Consider the following 18558-nt stretch of genomic DNA (forward strand, 5'->3'; position numbering starts at 1 on the left):
TCAGGAAGGAAGCCAAGAGCTCAGCTTTCCTGGAAAACTGCGAATGAAAATCCACTAGAGAAAAAAATGCAAAGGATGGGGGAGAGGGAGGATGCAAAAACAGAAGGCAGAGTTCAGATAATGGGTGGAGGTGGCGGGAGGGCTTTCCATGCGGTAAACAGGACTGTGAATGGGGTCGCCTCCGACTGCAGGAAGGTTTTCTCAGAGTGCAGGAGGAGGCTCTCCGGAGACAGGGACCCCACCTTCGTGCCTGAACAGCCCCCAGCACTTGGGCTCCCCAAGGATCAATCCTGAGTGCCCCGGGGCCCCATCTTGGAGGAAAAATCCATGGGAATGTTGGGGAGATGGGGAGGGAGGATAAAGCCAAAATGCAAAAATGAATGGCTCCAGTTTTATTTGTACCAGGTGACAAGCTAAAAGGTGAAAAGGAAAATGTTCATGGCAGAAAAAATATATATATATACGAAGCACGAAGGAGGAGTTTGGAAGTGAGTCTGGTTATTTGCGTGCGGCGGCTCTCAGCTCTTGTCTGGCTTTGCTGCTGGGCAAAAGAAGTGGCAGCCCCCTCCTTCCCAGACGCAGGGGCTCAGAGGGCGATACCCCAAAGACCAGGCACTTTGACACACTGAGAGACCTTAGGGGCCTCAGAACTTGGAGCTCAGAACCAAGATCCTGCTAATTTATCTTGTCCCCTGTTCCCCCAGCGCAGGGACAGGGCACTCTCCCTGGAATTCCCTTACCAGATGGAGTAAAACGTCTCCCTGAAAGAAAGGCAATGGTCTTAATACCTCCTCCCTAGAGATCTCAGCAAATAACCAAGAAAGAGCAGGAGAAGAGTCTGGGAATTGTCACAGCACCCAAACAGACTTCTCATCTACTCAGAAAGCTCTGAAAGATCACCTGAGCAGCGTGATCCACATAAATCCGCATAATGAAACCACCTTTGCTTCTGTGCAGCTCACCTTCTCTGGAGTCCCATCACCTGCCAGCCACCTCCCACCTCCCAGTCCATACATCTCTGCCCTGTGAAGAGAGCATTTCAGCCTTACTGACTCCCGTGCACACGTGTGTGCATAACAGTAATACATGAGTTACGCTTTACTCTTGTTAACCTGGGGTTTTTGTTGTTGTTAGAGGGCTGTTGGCTGTAACCCTTCTCCATGGGGAGGAGACAGATCATCCCCTTTCAGCCCCTACACAGACCTCCTCCTGCTCCTTCCCTCAGGATGCATCCTGGGGTGGGTGTGGGGGTGCTGGAGGGACTGAGCCTCAGAGGAAGGAACCCTTGCCCAGCTTCTGCTGAGGGAGAGCCCGGGTTCTTTTTCTTTCTGAACCCAGCTGGTGGGGATTAGGGGGTGCCATGAGGATGAGGATTATGCAGAGTCTGGCAGGAGAGCTAAGCAGTAAGTGTGTGGCTGGGGATTCCATTACCCTCCAGGCTGAAGGACCCGTGGGCTCTCCAGGGCATTCCTGGCCTGCCCTGTCTGTGTCCCTGTAGGGACATCCAGAGCCAGGCTCGGGGGCTGCTCCTTAAAGGGTATCCTATCCCAAGCCTGATGGGTCAGTGGCCTGGGAGGATTCGCGATGGGAGGGTGAGCTAGGGGTCACCTTTGCTGTCACCCAATTCTAATGTATTCTTAACGAGAGTTGGCCCAACTTTCTCCTAGGAGTGGCACGAATAGGAATTAACCATGGCCTGATCATTCTAAGATGTACTGCAAAACTGCCTTTCTATCCACTGCCTCCCCCACTTCCTTCTGCCTTTGATATGTTAGGATTCCCCAACCCTGACACAGAGACACGTAGAGAACACACATCCCACATATGCGCATGAGTAGACACAAGAGCATGCACACACGCACGCACAGCTCTCAGCTCTGATTATGATGCAGCTGGGACTCACGCAGATGCTACCGACTATTCCGCAGAGCAAGCATTTTTCTCCTCCAGAACTAAGTGAGCTGGGGAATGCCCAGGCCTGCCTGGACCCTCAAACCCCAGCGGACACTCAGAGAGAGCTGCCCTGAACAGACACAGGTGCCTTCCCTGGCCATGGCCTTAGCCCTGAGCAGCAGGGAGGCAGCAGCGAGCAGACACACCGCCTCCACCCCCAAGGCTTACACATGCACACACACACACACACCCGGGCCGGGGAAAATGCCGGCCGGGCAGCCAGCGTCAGAGGCTGACCAGTTGTGTCCTGTCAGGAAGCGGGCAGCCTCTGAACTCACCCAACCAGAGGCGTTACTGTATTGTTCTGGACACAATCGAAAAGACTGGGCCAGCCCCGACTCCGGGCAAGGGACGGTGGAGAAACGGTTGCCACTGGGGTCAGGAGGACAGGGAAAGGGAAGCGGCTCTTAGGCTGGATTTGGGACAGGAAAGGAAGCGGCGGTCGCGGGGGCCAGACCCTCAAGTCCACGGCGTGCGTGGAGCTGCGAGCACGTGGTCGGCGCAGGAAATCTCTGCGGTGGGGAGGGGTCGCCAATGCTCGCGCGGCTGCTGGGACTTGCGACCCCCTGTAGGAGGCTCGGGGTCGGGTTGCGGCGCTGCCGCGCTCGCTGCCGCGCTCGCTGCCAGCAAAGCAAGGGCGTACTGAGGCCCTGACTGAGAGGGAAGTCGCCGAAGGAGGCCGGGGTGGGCTGCGGTGAGGCAACCCCGCTTCCCCAGCCGCGTTTCTTTACTCGCAATCTTTGCGCGAAGTCAATGGAGAAACAGCCAAAGCTCGAGTTACTTCCAGGGGAGGCAAAGGAGAGGCAAGGACGCGGGACTCAGCACAGAGCTCACTGCACAAACTGCGCCGCGGGAGAGGGGCCTCTAGAGGGATAGGGACGCCAGGGTCTCCTGCAGCCCAGAAGCGCCCGCATTCCAAGGGCCGACTTTTCCGAGCCTAGCCTCCCCTTGTCCTAAGGAGACCGGCTGGAAGCGGCGTTGGCAGGCCAGGGGGTATGGATGGGATGACCCCAATTGAAGGGACAAGGCCAGCCAGGTAAATCCGGAGACTCCTCCAGCCCGGTCCGGGACGCGTCCGCAGTGGTTAGGACCACAGCCCCCTCCTGGGCCACGGGCGTCGATCTTTCCTGAGCATTCCCCGCTCTCACCCTTCTCGGGTCCCCCAGAGTCCGCAATCATAGTCCAGGCTGGAAATCTGGGGCGTGGGTGCCCTGCAGGCGTGCGCTCCACTTCACCTGGGCAGGTGAGTGGGCGCCTGCGGTGCCTTTCTCTGGGGTGCGCCTGACCCCCGCAGTCCCTTCCCGCCTCCGCGCTCCTGGAGCCCCAGCCTCTCTCCTGCTCCTCCAAGCTTCCCCTGTGGGCGCCTGGACTCAGGCCTGTCCGGGAATCTCTGAAGTGGGGGGATAGCCCCCTTCCCCCTGCTTCCACCCCTCCCGTCTCGCTTCCCTTCGTCCCCCGTCCCAGCTCGGGCGGAGTTGGCCTGGTAGGGTACTCACAGGGTAACGGTGCCATTAGGCAGAAGGCCGGGCTCGGGAGGCTCCGGGAGGTCTCCGCCGCCGCACACCACCCTCCGGCGAGCCGGGCCAGGGACGCCACCGCTCAGCCCCTTGGGCCGCTCCCCCGAACACTTGCAGCTGCGTATGGGTAGCGGGCAGCCGGGCGAGCCCCGAGCCTCGGGCGCCAGGAGCAGCAGGAGCCACAGCAGCAGCGGCAGCAGCAGGCGCGCGGGCGCCCCCCGCATCCTGCGTTCCCCGGCGCCCATCAACCCATCGCCCCGGCGGGGACCCAAGTCGGTGGGGCCGGGCTGCGGGCTACCGGGCGGAGACCAGGCAGTGCGAGGAGTGCTCAGTGGGGTCCGGCGCCGAGGGGTGGAGGGGCCCTGGGCGGAGGCGAGCCCCGGGTCCCCTGCCGCCGCGCCCCCGCCACGGGGGGATGTCCGGCTGAGCGGCCCGGCGGGGAGACGCGGGCGCGGCGTACGCGGCAGGGGGGCAGCCCCAGCGGCGGGACCGGAGTCTCAGCACCCGGGCCCTCGGGCCAGTGAAGGCCCGGCCCCTCCGCGTCGCCTGCTCGCTGGGCGGCTGGGCTGGGACCTAGCGGATCGCGCCGGCTCCTTGCTTTACCGCCACGCAGCCGCTACCGTGCATGGATGGGAGGCAGCCTCCGCGCCGCGCCGCGCCGCTCCCGCGCGCCGGTCCCCACCCGCCCGGGCCTTCCGTGGGGCCCTAGCGCCGCCCGACACTCCGCCAGGCCGAGGCCCTCCGCCGAGTGGGGGCGGGCCAGCTGGCTCGAGGACCCTGCGTCTCCGCGCCCGCCCTGCACCAACACTCCTTTCCCGCTCGTCCCCGTCCCGTGGGCCAGGACCCTTCCTTTCCGCAACCCATCTCAGACCTCTGAGCCGACCACCACCACCTTCCACAAAATTTCCCACGCCTGTGCTGGTGCAACTTGCACCTCCAGGCTGTTGGGGCCCTCCTGGACCCGCGGGCTTGGACAGAGATGTCTGGGTCGCCCTGTTTTGGGTTGAACTTGGTAGACGGCTCTGGGGTTTCCCTTGGCCCCTGACACGATGATCAGTCTGGAAGTCGGCTCTCACTCTCCCTCCAGCCCTGGTGGAGGCCGCCGCAGGAGGATGGCAGCCGAGACGAGGAGGCAGCAGACCCTCCTCCGCTGCGTTGACCTCGCTCAGCGGGGGGTGCATGTCATTCGGCCAAGGAGAGGTTAAAGGCCAAGGCAGACAAGGCTAGACTGGGCCTCTTACATTTTCCACAACGCTGTGTGTGTGTGTGTGTGTGTGTGTGTGTGTGTGTGTGTTTCAGGGACAGTGAGTGGGAACAAGGGAAAAGTAGATGAGCAGGGCTTTGCAGCAGGGTGAGGAAAGAGCCCCGCGCAGTGAGTCTGGAGACCCCTACTCCAGACTCGGCTCTGCCTCTTATTACTTTCTGACCTTGGACACAGCCCCTAGCTTGCTGGGGTAGCTGATCTCTGGGGTTGAAATGGGGCTCTGGCTGCTCCCCAGTTTATAGATGTAAATCGTGGCATTAGAATGAGAGAGTGTGGTGGGGGGGAGGGGCACGTGGTTTCCAAAGGCAGATGACTGGTGGTGGCAGGGGTGACCTTGACAACTAGTGGTGGGTATAAAGCTGCCTGCAGGCTGGGCACGGTGGTTGACACCTGTAATCCCAGAACTTTTCGAGGCCAAGGTGGGCAGATCACTTGAGGTGAGGAGTTTGAGATCCACCTGGCCAACATGATGAAACCCTGTCTCTACTAAAAATACAAAAATTATCTGGGCATAGTGGTGGGTGCCTGTAATCCCAGCTACTTGGGAGGCTGAGGCATGAGAATGGCTTGCACCCAGAAGGCAGAGATTGCAGTGAGCTGAGATTGTGCCACTGTACTGCAGCCTGGTGACAAAGTGAGACTCCATCCCAATAAATAAATAAATAAATAAATAAATAAATAAATAAATAAAAATTTTAAAAAACTGCCTGTAGTACACTGGAACCAGGACTGGAGACAGGCAATAAGAAGTGCAGCCCAGGGGTCTGCTTCCTCTGTTTTCCCATAGAGGCTCACCTTTCTGCTGCTTAATAGAGCTGCCAGGATGGGGCAGGACTCCTGTTCCCCCTCCTTCACTCATGATCCAAGCGGTCCCCAAGGTGAGCGCCACCTTCTTTTGTGAGCTTAGCCCTGCTGGTGTGTGCGGTGCCTTTTCCAGGGCCCCTGTGCCTGTCAGCCAAGCCTACCCTGACTATGCAGGTAAGTCTTTCTTGCCCGTTGGTGTTGGCAGCAGGCAGGGGCCTAGACGTTGGCCTCTTCACTTTCCCTCCCTGGCTCCACAGATCTCCCCCAGTTGCAGGCTCTCTGTTTCCTTGAACTTCCAAAGATAAATAAATAGTGATTGCAAATGGAGAAAGGGAGAAGGGGAATGGACTCCCCCAGCAGGAGCCCTCGCAGGCAGCAGCCCAGGCTGCATTCCTCAGGAAAGAGCTGACAGCAGAGCCACAGCCCATAGGCAGGGCTGTGCAGCCCTCCTGTTCACAGGCGAGGAAGACTCCAAGATCTCTGGCCTGGGTCATATAGCTTTTCTGTGATTTCCTTTTGCTAAATGAAGACACTCAAAGTCTAAAGAGGAATTCTACTGGAACACCCACTCCTGGAGGCTGAATAGAGGCCAAAGGCCATTTAATGAGGCGAGGCTTCCCCACCGCTAGGAATGAAATGTCTGGCGGAGACATTTACAAAACACTGGCCTGTCTTGAGGGTCACCACATTTGACTTCTTACCCACCCAGGGAGGTGATGAAGTGGAGGCTACTTTCTTATTTTGCAAGTACTGATGAAGAAACGGATTCACTGAGACTAGAGCCCAAGGGTAGGAACTTACTTTCTGATTCCTTTTTTTTGTGTATGTGTGAGACAAGGTCTCACTCTGTCACCCAGGCTGGAATGCAATAGCAAGAACACTGCAGCCTTGATCTCCTGGATTCAATTCTCCCACTTCTGCCTCCCAAGTAGCTGGAACTACAGGTGTGTTATTGTACTCGGCTAATTTTTTTAAATGTTTTGTAGAGGTGGGGTCTCACCATGTTGCCCAGGCTGTTCTCAAACTCCTGGACTCCAGCAATCTGCTGGGCGTGGCCTCCCAAAGTGCTGGGATTACAGGCGTGAGCCACCACACCTGGCCATAAGCATGTTCATCTGTTTGTTTGTTTGTTTGTGACGGAGTCTCGTTCTGTCACCCATACTGGAGTGCATTGGCGCAATCTCAGCTCGCTGCAACCTCTACCTCCTGGGTTCAAGTGATTCTCCTGCCACAGCCTCCCAAGTAGCTGGGATTACAGGCGCCTGCCACCATGCCTGGCCGATTTTTGTATTTTTAGTAGAGACGGGGTTTCACCATGTTGGCCGGGCTGGTTTCGAACTCCTGACCTCAGGTGATCCACCCGCCTTGACCTCTCAAAGTTCTGGGATTACAGGAGTGAGCCACCGCCCCCTGCCATGAGCATGTTTTAATCCCTTTTTGTGCATATTTCTAGTATACTGTGCCCAGCCATGGTTCCTTTTTAAGTGCTTTCTTCTCTGAGCCACAGAGAGCCTTTCCCCAGGGAAGCTTCCTACAGACCTCTTTTAGAGATGCAGGGAGGAGTGAATGAATTGCTCACATCAAAATATTTTTGTTTTGAGGTTTGTTTGAGACAGGAGAATGACTCAAATTTAGTTCCAGACCTCAAAAAATCTGCTAGGAAGCCTGACCAATTAAACACACTTTGATCGGAGGTGATAAGCTCTTCAGTGGCGATCACAGAGACCAGGCTGAATTAATTCCGACCAGAGCAAGGGAGAGAGGACTTTCCAAAAGTGTCTGTTTAATCTGGGTGAGAATGTAATCTACCAGACTCTATGAGGCCTTATTCCCCGAAGAGTCTAGGGGCTCATATCTGCCATCTCCCTCTTGAAAGAAGTTTGCCTTTGCTGGGAGCTAGCTTTTAGCTGATCTCTCTGAGACTGAGCAGATTGGAGCTACCATGGGAGGTACATAAGGAAAGCAGACATCCACTGAGTGCTCATTATGTGCCAGGCACTTGTTGAGTACATTTCGTAAGAATTAGCTCATTTAGCCAGGCATGGTGGCTCATGCCTATAATCCCAGCACTTTAGAAGGCTGAGGCGAGCAGATCACCTGAGGCCAGGAGTTCAAGACCAACCTGGCCAACAGGGCAAAACCTCGTCTCTACTAAAAATACAAAAATTAGCTGGGCATGGTGGCGGTCTGTGCCTGTAATTCCAGCTACTCAGGAAGCTGAGGCAGGAGAATCACTTGAACCTGGGAGGTGGAGGTTGCAATGAGTCGAGATTGCACCACTGCACTCCAGGCTGGGGGACAGAGTGAGACTCTATTTCAAAAAAAAAAAAAAAAGGAATTAACTCATTTAGTTCTCAAAACAGAGTGAGGACCTTTTTTTTTTTTTTTTTTTTTTTTTCAGTCAGAGGTTTCCCTCTTGTTGCCCAGGCTGGAGTGCAATGGCATGATCTCAGTTCACTGGAACCTCTGTCTCCCGGGTTCAAGCAATTCTCCTGCCTCAGCCTCCCAAGTAGCTGGGATTACAGGCACCCGCCACCATGCCCGGATAATTTTTTTTGTATTTTTATTAGAGACGGGGTTCACCATGTTGGCCAGGCTGGTCTCAAACTCCTGACCTCAAGTGATCCGCCTGCTTCAGCTTCCCAAAGTGTTGGGATCACAGGCGTGAGCCACTGTGCCCAGCAGTTAGGACAATTTTTTTTTTTTAACAGACAGGGAACCCAAAGAGTACCTCATCCAAAAATATATGGCTAGTAAGTAACAGAACCAAGATATGGACTCCTGGAGCCAGAGTCGAAAATTTTTTTGAGATAGGGTCTCTGTTGCCTAGGCTGGAGTGCAATGGTACAATCATAGCTCACTGCAGCCTTGAACTCCCAGGCTCAAGCAATCCTCCCACCTTAGCCTTCTGAGTAATTGGGACCACAGGCATGTGCCACCATGCCCGACTAATTTTTTAATTTTTTGTAGAGATGGTGGCTCGCTATGTTGTCCAGGCTGGTCTCAAACTCCCAGCCTCAAGTGATCCTCCTGCCTCAGGCCCCACTAAGTACTGGGATTACAAGCATGAGCCATGGCGCCTGACCAAGAGACCAAATTTTTAACTGCTGTACTGTGTCATTTCTAGGGAGGAGAAGAGCTCGCAAGAAATCTCTCAAGAGTTTTACTTCCCCTTGTGGGTTTTTCCTGACAAAGTCTCGCTCTGTCACCCAGGCTGGAGTGCAGTGGCATGATCTCAGCTCACTGCAACCTGCGCCTCCTGGGTTCAAGCGATTCTCCTGCCTCAGCGTCCCGAGTAGCTGGGATTACAGGTGCCTGCCACCATGCACAGCTAATTTTTTTGTATTTTTAGTTGAGATGGGATTTCACCGTGTTAGCCAGGATGGTCTCGATCTCCTGACCTCGTGTGGTCCACCTGCCTTAGCCCCCCAAAGTGCTGGGATTACAGGTGTGAGCCACCACGCCTGGCCCCTCTTGTGGTTTTTTTTTACTTTGATTCTCTGGCCTTCTCTGAGCCAAACCTTTAGAGATGTCTACTCTTAACCCATAGCTGGTAGTAGAACCAAGACACACTTGACTTTTTCCCTAATAGAGTCCGGAAATGGAGAAACTTCCTCAAGGAACTTCACTACTAAGCTAGGAGAAAGTAATGGGTGGATAAAGAATATACACAGACTTCCAGGCACAGTGGCTCATGCCTGTAATCTCAGCACTTTGGGAGGCCAAGGTGGGCAGATCACGAGGTCAGGAGATCCAGACCATCCTGGCCAGCATGGTGAAACCCCATCTCTACTAAAATACAAAAATTAGCCGGGCAAGGTGGCGCATGCCTGTAATCCCAGCTACTTGGGAGGCGGAGGCAGGAGTATCCCTTGAACCAGGGAGTTGGAGGTTGCAGTGAGCCGAGATTGTGCTGAGGCAGGAGAATTGCTTGAACCCAGGAGGTGGAGGTTGCAGTGAGCCGAGATCGTGCCATTGCACTCCAGCCTGTGCAACAAGAGTGAAACTCTGTCTCAAAAAAAAAAAAAAAAAAAAAAAAAAAACAAAAAAAAGAAAGAAAGAAAAAGAATATACAGACTCTAAGCATGCAGAGGTGTCAGGGGTGACAACAGCTAACAAGCTCCCAGCACCAGGCCCTCTTCTCTTCTGCTGTGTGTCAGAGGGCCCCAACCAGGCTGTTCACCTTTTTTTTTTTTTTTTTTTTGAGATAGGGTCTCGCTCTGTCACTCAGGCTGCAGTGCAGTGCTGTGACCATAGCTCACATCAGCCCTGAACTCCTGGGCTCCAGCAATCCTTCCACCTCGGCCTCTCAAAATGCTGGGATTGCAGGTGTGAGCCACCATGCACGGCCTTACCTTTTAATGCTAAGATTTTCTAATTTCCTTCTGTGTCTTGTTGTCTTCCAGGTTTTAGCAACCAGACTCAGGTCAACAGTGGTTGAGATAATGGCCCATAATTGGCTGGAGAATGCAAACGTGGAATTTCTCCAGGGTTCCATTGGCTCAGAATGACAAGGTGACCCCTGCCCTCCCCTCCCTCGCAAGATGGCTCCCCAGGGCTTCCTCTGAGCTCTTGTCCCTGTCCTGCACCTCCCTGTGAGGACAGCTGAGCTGCTGGTCCTGTTGGAGCAGCATGAACACCTTGCTGGGTGTTCATGATGGAGAACAGCTCATGAAGGAATGAATCAGAACCATTGGATGCTATGCAGATAAATATTTAGGCCTGTGAGGGCTTCTCTTTGGTGATCTGATTCCACCACATACAAGGTACCTAAGCATAATTCAGACATTCCTGCAGGAAAGGGTCATAATCTCTGTCGCTATTAAAGTCCAATCTATCCTTTAAATGAAATCTACTCACAGTCCTGCAGATGAGGACTACTTCCTGCATGATGACCATAGTGACTAAGAGGCTGAGGCAGGAGAACCGCTTGAACCAAGAAGGCAGAGGTTGCGGTAAGCAGAGATTGTGCCGTTGCATTCCAGCCTGGGTGGCAGAGCGAGTCCGTCTCAAATAAATACATAAATAAATGGCCTCTGTGCTGTCTCTGTGGAGGATCAAGAGTGGTGGGACCAGTGGGGGAACAGGAGACAGTGAGGAGGCCAGGCCCACAGGCCAGTGGAGGCCTCTTGGACAAAGGGGATGAGGAAGGAGGTGAAAAGGGGCTGGATCCTGGTGTAGTCTGCAGGCCGAGTCCCATAGGATTTTCCAACACATGGGAAGAGGGGTGTCAGAAGCATTGGTCAAGAATGTCCTCTTAGGTGTTTGGCGTCAGCCATGAGAAGAATGGAATGACCTCTTCCTAAGCTGGAGAAGACTCTGGAAGGATAAGATTTGGGGAGGAAATCAAAGAGTTTGACTTGTCCCTCTTCTAGGTGCTGCGGATTTCATGGTAAACAAGAAAGAGATAGTCACTGCCCTCATGGAGTTGACAATCCAGGAGAGGTAGCTATTATTAATAATTTTTTTAGAGACAAGGTCTTGCTCTGTCTCATAGGCTAGAGGGCAGTGGTGTGATCATGGCTCACTGTAACCTCAAACTCCTGGGCTTAAGTGATCCTCCTGCCTCAGCCTCCTAAGTAGCTGGAGTATAAGCACACCCTACCACACCCAGTTAATTAAAAAATTTTTGTGTGTGGAAATGGGGTCTCGCTATGTTGCCCAGGCTGGTCTCAAACTCCCGGCCTCAAGCAATCCTCCCACCTCGGCCTCCCAAACTGTTGGCATTACAGGCATGAGCCACTGCGCCTGGCCCTGAGAGGCAGTTATTGAGCAAACACGGACACACATGACTATAATTCGACATTGTGTCAGTGCTGTGAAGGGGAAGGGGGCATTAGAGAGGATCGGGGCAGAAGCCCTCAGTTTCCATGAGGATCAGGAAAGGCCACTCTGAGGATGTAATGGCTAAGCTCACCTGAAGGATCAACAGGTGTTAGCCAGGTAAAGAGGGCAGCGGGGAGCCTTCCCTAATTCCAGGCAGGGAAGAGCTTGGCACCTTAGACAGGTGAGATCTGCCTTGCTGGAGGGAGTAGAGGGGAGAAGGAGGAAGAGAGCCAGTGAGGGCTACAGGCCTGGCCTCCACCCTCCCCTCCTCCTCCTGTTCCTCCCCTGGTAGCTCCCAGGCTCCTTGGAGCTCAGGGGAAAGTGTGGCTTTCTCTTGCCCAGGGTCTTATGGATGGTCAGGACTTGGGAGGCTTTCCCATCTGCAGCCTTACCAGGCCACAACAGGGAGGGTCTTTTCAGGGGGTTGGGGGGGCCGTGCCCATCCAGGCCTGGCTTCCCATCTGATTTCAGGGATCCTGGAGGCATGGTCTGTAACCTGTTCCAGGCCCATGCAAGGGGCTACTCCATCACCAGCCTTTTTTCCCCAGAGGCAGCCAAGATGATGAAGCCCTGCCGCAGGCCAGCACCCCTTTCCCTGAGCCCCATGGGGTTAGACATTCAGGTCTCAGAAGGATGGAGGCAGCTCTGGCCAAGAGAAGGGTGCGTGCGAGCACCGGGGATGGGGTGGAGAGAGGGGGCGACAGAGGGGTGAGAAGGGGTTACGAGGCTAGCATTTTTGCACAGGTTTGTGGACGTGTGGCTTTCACTTTGTAGAAAAGAAAACAGAGGATGAGGGGGAGGCACTAAGGCCCGTCACGTGCAGTGTCTGGTTTACCCTCATACCATGCCATACGTGGTTATTGCCTTTCACAGATGAGGACGTTGGCACTCAGAGAGGGTATGTGCATCTGTGCGTGCGTGCACGTGTGTTGGGGTGGGGAGAGAGGGTGTGTGCATGAGTGCATGTGCATGTGTTGGGGTGGGGAGAGAGGGCGTGTGCATGTGTGCCTGCGTTAGTGCACATGTGGGGGCTTCATTTGGTCTCACTCCTTTCTGTGATGGAATGGGGTCACTTGATGGAGGAGCTGGGGTGGAGCCTGGGCTCCCTGATGGCTGCTGCTCCCTAATGACCGTGCTCACACCCCCTGCTGTGGTGCCCTGTGGTGAGTGAGTGTCGGCAGGTGCGGATCACTGCTCCCCTGACCCGTCTGCACCCCCATACCCCGCAGGAGGCCTGAACCACCATGGAAGGGAATCGGAGAGGAGCACAGAGCCGGCTGGTGGAGAAAGTCGCAGGCATTCTTCCAGGCAGGAGGAGGGGTAGGGAACACCCCGGGCAGCTTGGAGCGTTTGGGGTCATCCCCGGGGCACTGGGCCAGGTGGGGGCTGGTGCGAGTGAAGGGTGGGAGCCCCCTCCCAGGCATGTGGCGGGGAGCCTGAGGTTGAGGCCAACCTCAAAAGTGTGCCTGCCTCCAGCTCTCACCACTGTTTAAGAAACTCGTTTTTATCGAAGCGACACACACATGTGGCTAAGAAGTGGACCAGCCTGGAAGAGCTTGTGATGAAAAGGCCGCGGGCCCTCCCAGTCCTGCTCCCCAGAGGCGTGGAGTTGGACAGTTTCTGCTTTGAGTTCTCTGCTCTTTGTTGAAGCAGTCACAGAATGGGCTTAGTGCCCTGAGAGATCGACCCTGTCTGAGGGTGGGTTTTCCAATCCAGCATTTAGGAGCTGCCCACCAGGCCTCCTGGTTTTCAGAGCTGTGGCTCTCCTCAGATTTGCCACCAGCTTCTCGGAGTCACTGTTGTCTTCTTTCCACAGACCACTCCACCCACCCCGGAGCACTCAGACCCCAACCCCCGTCACGCTGCAGCCTGAGAAGTGCCCTCATTAGCACACAACCCAGGCCAATGGCAGCTTGGATTTTTAATTTGCTGGAAAAGTCCATCTATGCATGGAACCTCAATTCCTAGCAGCAGCTGGACTCTTGATGGCTCGCTGGGGCTGACTTTTTTTTTGTTTTTTAGGGACAGGGTCTCATTCTGTCACCTAGTCTGTAGTGCAGTGGCACCATCATAGCTCACTGCAGCCTCCAATTCCTGGACTAAAGCGATCCTCCTGCCTTAGCCTCTAGAGTAGCTGGGATTACAGGCATGTGCCACCAATCCTGGCTAATTTTTAAATTTGTGTAGAGACAGGGGTCTTGCTATGTTGCCCAGGCTGGTCTTGAACTCCTGGGCTCAAGCAATCCTCCTGCCTCAGCCTCCCAAACACTGGAATGACAGGCGTAAGCCACCGTGTGGGACACGCTGGTCCTTTTGTGTGTGTCTCTCTTGTCATCTCCCTCTGCTTTTTCCCTTTCTCCTCTACCTTTTTTTTTTGAGATGGAGTCTCGCTCTGTCATAAGGCTGGAGTGCAGTGGCGCTATCTAGGCTCACTGCAACCTCCACCTCCTGGGTTCCTGCCTCTGCCTCCCCAGTAGCTGGGATTACACGTGCCCGCTACCATGCCCAGCTAATTTTTTGTATTTTTAGTAGAGACAGGGTTTCATCATGTTGGCCAGGCTGTTGTCAAACTCCTGACCTCAGGTGATCCGCCCACCTCAGCCTCCCAAGGTGCTGGGATTGCAGGCCTGAGACACCACGCCCAGCTCCTCCACCTTGCTTGGTGCTTTCCTTCGTCCTTTCCTCTCCTGCCCTCTCTCTCTCTCTCTCTCTCTCTCTGGCCTCAGGGGCCCTGGGTCTTCACCTGGATGGAGAAGGCCAGGCTTCTGTGCAGGCAGTTGTGGGATCTATTTCCTAAGCCCTGTCAGCTGCCCTGTGCCCCTGGAAGGCCTGGGTTGAGGTCAGGAGAGGTATGGGAAGAGGAGCCCCTCTGTCTAGGCCCCTGTCCTGTGCCTGCACTTTGAGGAGTTTGGGTGTATGCTGGAGTTTGGATGCCCAGGGCGTGTGAGCCAGAGTATTTGGTTTTGGTTTCACTCTGGGCTGATTTTGCTGCTTTTAGGCCTCAGTCTTTAGTTTGGTCTTTAGTTGAAAGCTGGGGAACACTCGGGAAGGCTTGGATGTCCATGTTTGGGTAGCATTAAGGGGAAGCGGGGCCTTCCCCTCTCCGCGTCCAGGCTGGTTATGTCAGCTGGGCTCTGTGAGTGCCATGAAGGGAGCTTGGCTTGAGGACTTGGAGTTTCATTTGCCTCGTGGAGGGTCCTCCTTCCTTCCCAGCCTTAGAAGATCAGGTTTCATGTCCGTAGGCCCGGCAGTGTTTCCGACAGTCCTTATCTGTTTGGGCCATCAGAGCTCCACCCTGTTTCTCCAGGGAGGTTCAAGCTGACTGCAAAGCCCAACACAGCTGGAGGCAGCAGAACAGCCGACCTGAACTTTCACCAGTGCCAGGCTTTGTGTGAGGCACTTTACATGTATGGCCACATTTAATCTTCACAGTGATGCCATGAGTAGTTACCCTTAAGGTCACTCCCATTCACAAAGGAGGAAACTGAGGCACCAAAGGGGCTAAGTATTTGACCTAAGATAGTTTGATAAAGAACAGATTTGAGATTCAAAGCTGGACAAACCAGTGCCAGAGTCTTAGAGCAACTACTATGTCTGTGTGTGTCTGTGCGTGTGGATATGTGTGCGCATGTGTGTATATGTTTGCATGTATATGTATATGTGTGCCTTGTGTATGTATATGGCTGTATGTGTCTCTGTGTGTATATATGTGCCTACATGTATATGTATGTGTGTATACATGTGTATATTTGTATATGTGTGTGGCTGTATGTGTATTTGTGTACATGTGTGTATATGTGTGAGTGTGTATATAGGTGTCTGTGTATGTTTGTCTCTGTGTGTATATTTGTGTATGTGTGTGTATATGTATATGTGTATGTGTATGTGTGTGTATGTGTATGTGTGTATGTGTGCTTTTGTGAGTATATGTGTCTCTGTGTATATATGTATCTGTGTGTATATCTGTGTCTATGTGTCTGTATCTCTGTGTATCTCTGTGTGTGTATCTGTATCTGTGTATATCTGTGTATATCTGTGTGTGTCTGCGTATATTTGTGTATATCTGTGTGTATCTGTGTATTGTGTATCCGGATCTGTGTATCTCTGTGTATCTGTGTGTGTGTCTGTATCTGTGTGTGTGTATCTCTGTGTATCTGGATCTTTGTATCTGTGTGTATCTGTGTATCTGTGTGTGTGTATCTGTGTGTGTACCTCTGTGTGTGTATCTGTATCTGTGTATATGTGTGTGTGTATCTCTGTGTGTGTATCTGGATCTTTATATCTGTGTGTGTCTGTATCTATGTGTATATCTGTGTGTGTGTGTGTGTGTGTGTGTAGCAGCTCCCCACACCCCTCACAGGCTACCTCCTTACTCCTGCAGCCCTTATTCTTGTAAACGTGTTCTCCAAGTGACTGCATAAAGCCCTTTTGATGACTGGTTCCTTGACACGGACACAGTGAGAGCCCTGTTCCCCATCCCTACCCCTGCCCCAGGCCCTGGGCCTCAGCTCAGAGGCCCAACCAGCACCCTGGCTGCCAGCATGGGCCTGGGCCTCACGGTTGAGCCCAGCCCTGCTGGGGATAGCACACCCCGCTGCTGGGGCCTGTGCACAGTCTTGGAGATGGGCCCATGATCGGTCATGAGGGGGCACACAGAGCCACCTGCGAAGCCCCACACCCTGGGAGGGGAAGAGGTGTTTCTTTCAGGCCTGGCCTCCCAGTCACCAACCTGGAGCAGGACGAGAGCTGTACGCAGGCAGCACTGTCCCCCACCAGAGGGTTCTGCCAAGGGGCTGCCCTCTACAATGGCACCAGCCCCAAAGTCCCAGCCCCTTGTCCTGGCCGCCTTAGGGTGCAGGCAGCTCTTGCCTCACACTCCTGGCTGGTCACAGCAGTAAAGCAAGGCAGGGCCACCTAGAGCTCTGGTTTGGGGATCTTCCTTTCACCAGTGGTTTGTGGGAGATGGATGAGAAGGGCGATGAGAGCAAAAGTAGACAGAGACAGGATACAAAGAGGAAAAAAGAGAGAACGAGAGAGAGGCTCACCCAAGGCGTCCCAAATAGGAGGACACCTTCCCCTTTCCTCCACGCAGGAGATGCTCCCGGGGAAATGCAGCCGAGGGAGAGATGGGCTGGCCGGGGTTCCAGGCCCTGCACAGCGGCTCTCTCTGCACGATGGTGTGTGTGGGGGCCCTGCAGGATCAGCTGCAGTTCTGTGAGCCAGTGGCCCAGCTGCTCACCCCTCCCCAGAGCCCTCGCCCCTTTCAGCTGAGGAGCGCTGCTGTCAGAGGCCGACCCTGCGAATCTCTGGCTTTATCCTCCCCACACATTGCAACTATCAGGCTTCGGCCCTGTGACTGCAGCTTGCCTAGCTCCATGGGTCAGAGACAAGTCTGGAACATGGTGCTTTCATGCAAACCAGACCTGGCCTCCTCCAGCCCCTTACCCCTGGGGAAGGGGGGTGGGCCAGGGCCCTTGCTCAGGCTGTAGTTTCAGAACTTTGCAACTACTGTCCTTTATTCTGATCTCTCTGAAACATTTACGAGGCTGCCTTCCACTCTTGCCGCTTGCTCCACCCTCAGCCTCCAGCGGGACTTTGAGTCAATGCTGCAGAAAACAGGGAATTTGAGGGGCCCCAAAGTCCTGGGCTGCTCCATCAAAGCAGCGAGCACCCCTCAGTACCTCATGTTCTAGGGAAGCCAAATCAAAGGCAAACCATGAATTCCTCTTGCTCGCGGCCAATAAAAACCTTGCTCCAGTGCTGGTTTCCTTTGCTGAAATCAGATATCTTGGTAATAAACAAGTCCGAAAGGCAGGGAAAAGCTCTTGNAAAATAAAAACTTTCTACAAGACCTGGATTCCTTCCCCAGAAACTTGATCACCGAAGGCTGCCCTCTCCTGCCCTGCTTCCCTCACTCCTCCAGAACCTTCCCCACTGGGCTCCTGTGGGGTGGGGGTTGGGGCTTGGCTTCCCCAGGACTAGACTGCTTAGCTCAAAGGCAGGTCAAAGGGGCTGGGGAGAAGAGGCCTTTGCTGCCTGGGGAGTTGGCTGCTGGCTCACAGTCTTACAGCAATAGCTGACTTCTCAGCCTCTGGCTGGTGGCCGGCGGCAGTGGGAAGGCGGAGTTTTGACAAAATGGAACTCCCCCCTTTTTTCTTTTTCTTCCTTTCTTTCTTTCTTTCTTTTTTGAGACGGAGTCTTGCTCTGTCGCCCAGGCTGGAGTGCAGTGGCCGGATCTCAGCTCACTGCAAGCTCTGCCTCCCGGGTTTACGCCATTCTCCTGCCTCAGCCTCCCGAGTAGCTGGGACTACAGGCACCCGCCACCTTGCCCGGCTAGTTTTTTGTATTTTTTAGTAGAGACGGGGTTTCACCGTGTTAGCCAGGATGGTCTCGATCTCCTGACCTCGTGATCCGCCCGTCTCGGCCTCCCAAAGTGCTGGGATTACAGGCTTGAGCCACCGCGCCGGGCTCTTTTTTTTTTTTTTTTTGAGACCGTCTCCCTCTGTGACCCAGGCTAGAGTGCATCACAGCTGGTGTGATCACAGTCACTGCAGCCTCACTCTCCTGTGCTCAAGTGATCCTCCCGCCTCTGCCTCCTGAGTCACTGGGACTGCAGGTGTGCACCACCATACCCAGCTAATTTTTAAATTGTTTTTAGAGACAGGGTCTTGCTACGTTTCCCAGGCTGGTCTTGAACTACTGACCTCAAGCAATCCTCCTGCCTCAGCCTCCCAAAATGCTGGGATTATAGGCATGGGGCCGCCATGTCTGGCCAAGGAACCCCTTTTCTCTAAGGTAGTTCTTCTGAATTCCTCTGAGTGTGCCATAGGGCTGTAGAAAGCCCCACACTGTGGGATTTAGTGTGGTGTCCACAGAGAGGTAGATCTTGGGCATCAGAGGCGCTGGGAGGGTAGAGGCCTTGGGCTTTTGCTTCCTAGGACTGCCTTGCCCTCGCACATCAACCCTCTCCTGGGCCCCTGCCTGTCCTTGTCCAATCCCAGGGCAAATGTAACTCCACATGTGGCCTGCTGCGAAGGAGTACCCTCCCCTGAGGTGCTGACATCTCTCTTCTTCCCTCCCAAATAGGTTTTTAAGTGACTTTGCTGTCAGAAGATGCTATTCTGTTTGTTTTCCTCTGACACTATCTCTCCAGAGAGTTTCTGGTCAAGAGAATTATGTGGAGGCTGCAGATTG

General features: G+C 54.3%; 1 protein-coding gene across 1 annotated transcript in view; it reads right to left on the reverse strand.

The window, feature by feature from the left end:
- Window positions 1–3715, reverse strand: part of ADGRA2 (adhesion G protein-coupled receptor A2) — a 46350-nt gene extending 42635 nt beyond the window's left edge. Inside the window, 1 exon segment of the mRNA XM_017849355.1 lies at window positions 3450–3715. Within this exon segment, the coding sequence (XP_017704844.1) occupies window positions 3450–3715 (266 nt within the window).
- Window positions 3716–18558: the final 14843 nt, after the last annotated feature.

This window comes from Rhinopithecus bieti, unplaced genomic scaffold, assembly GCF_001698545.2.
Source record: "Rhinopithecus bieti isolate Rb0 unplaced genomic scaffold, ASM169854v2 scaffold_32047, whole genome shotgun sequence".
NCBI lineage: Eukaryota > Metazoa > Chordata > Mammalia > Primates > Cercopithecidae > Rhinopithecus > Rhinopithecus bieti.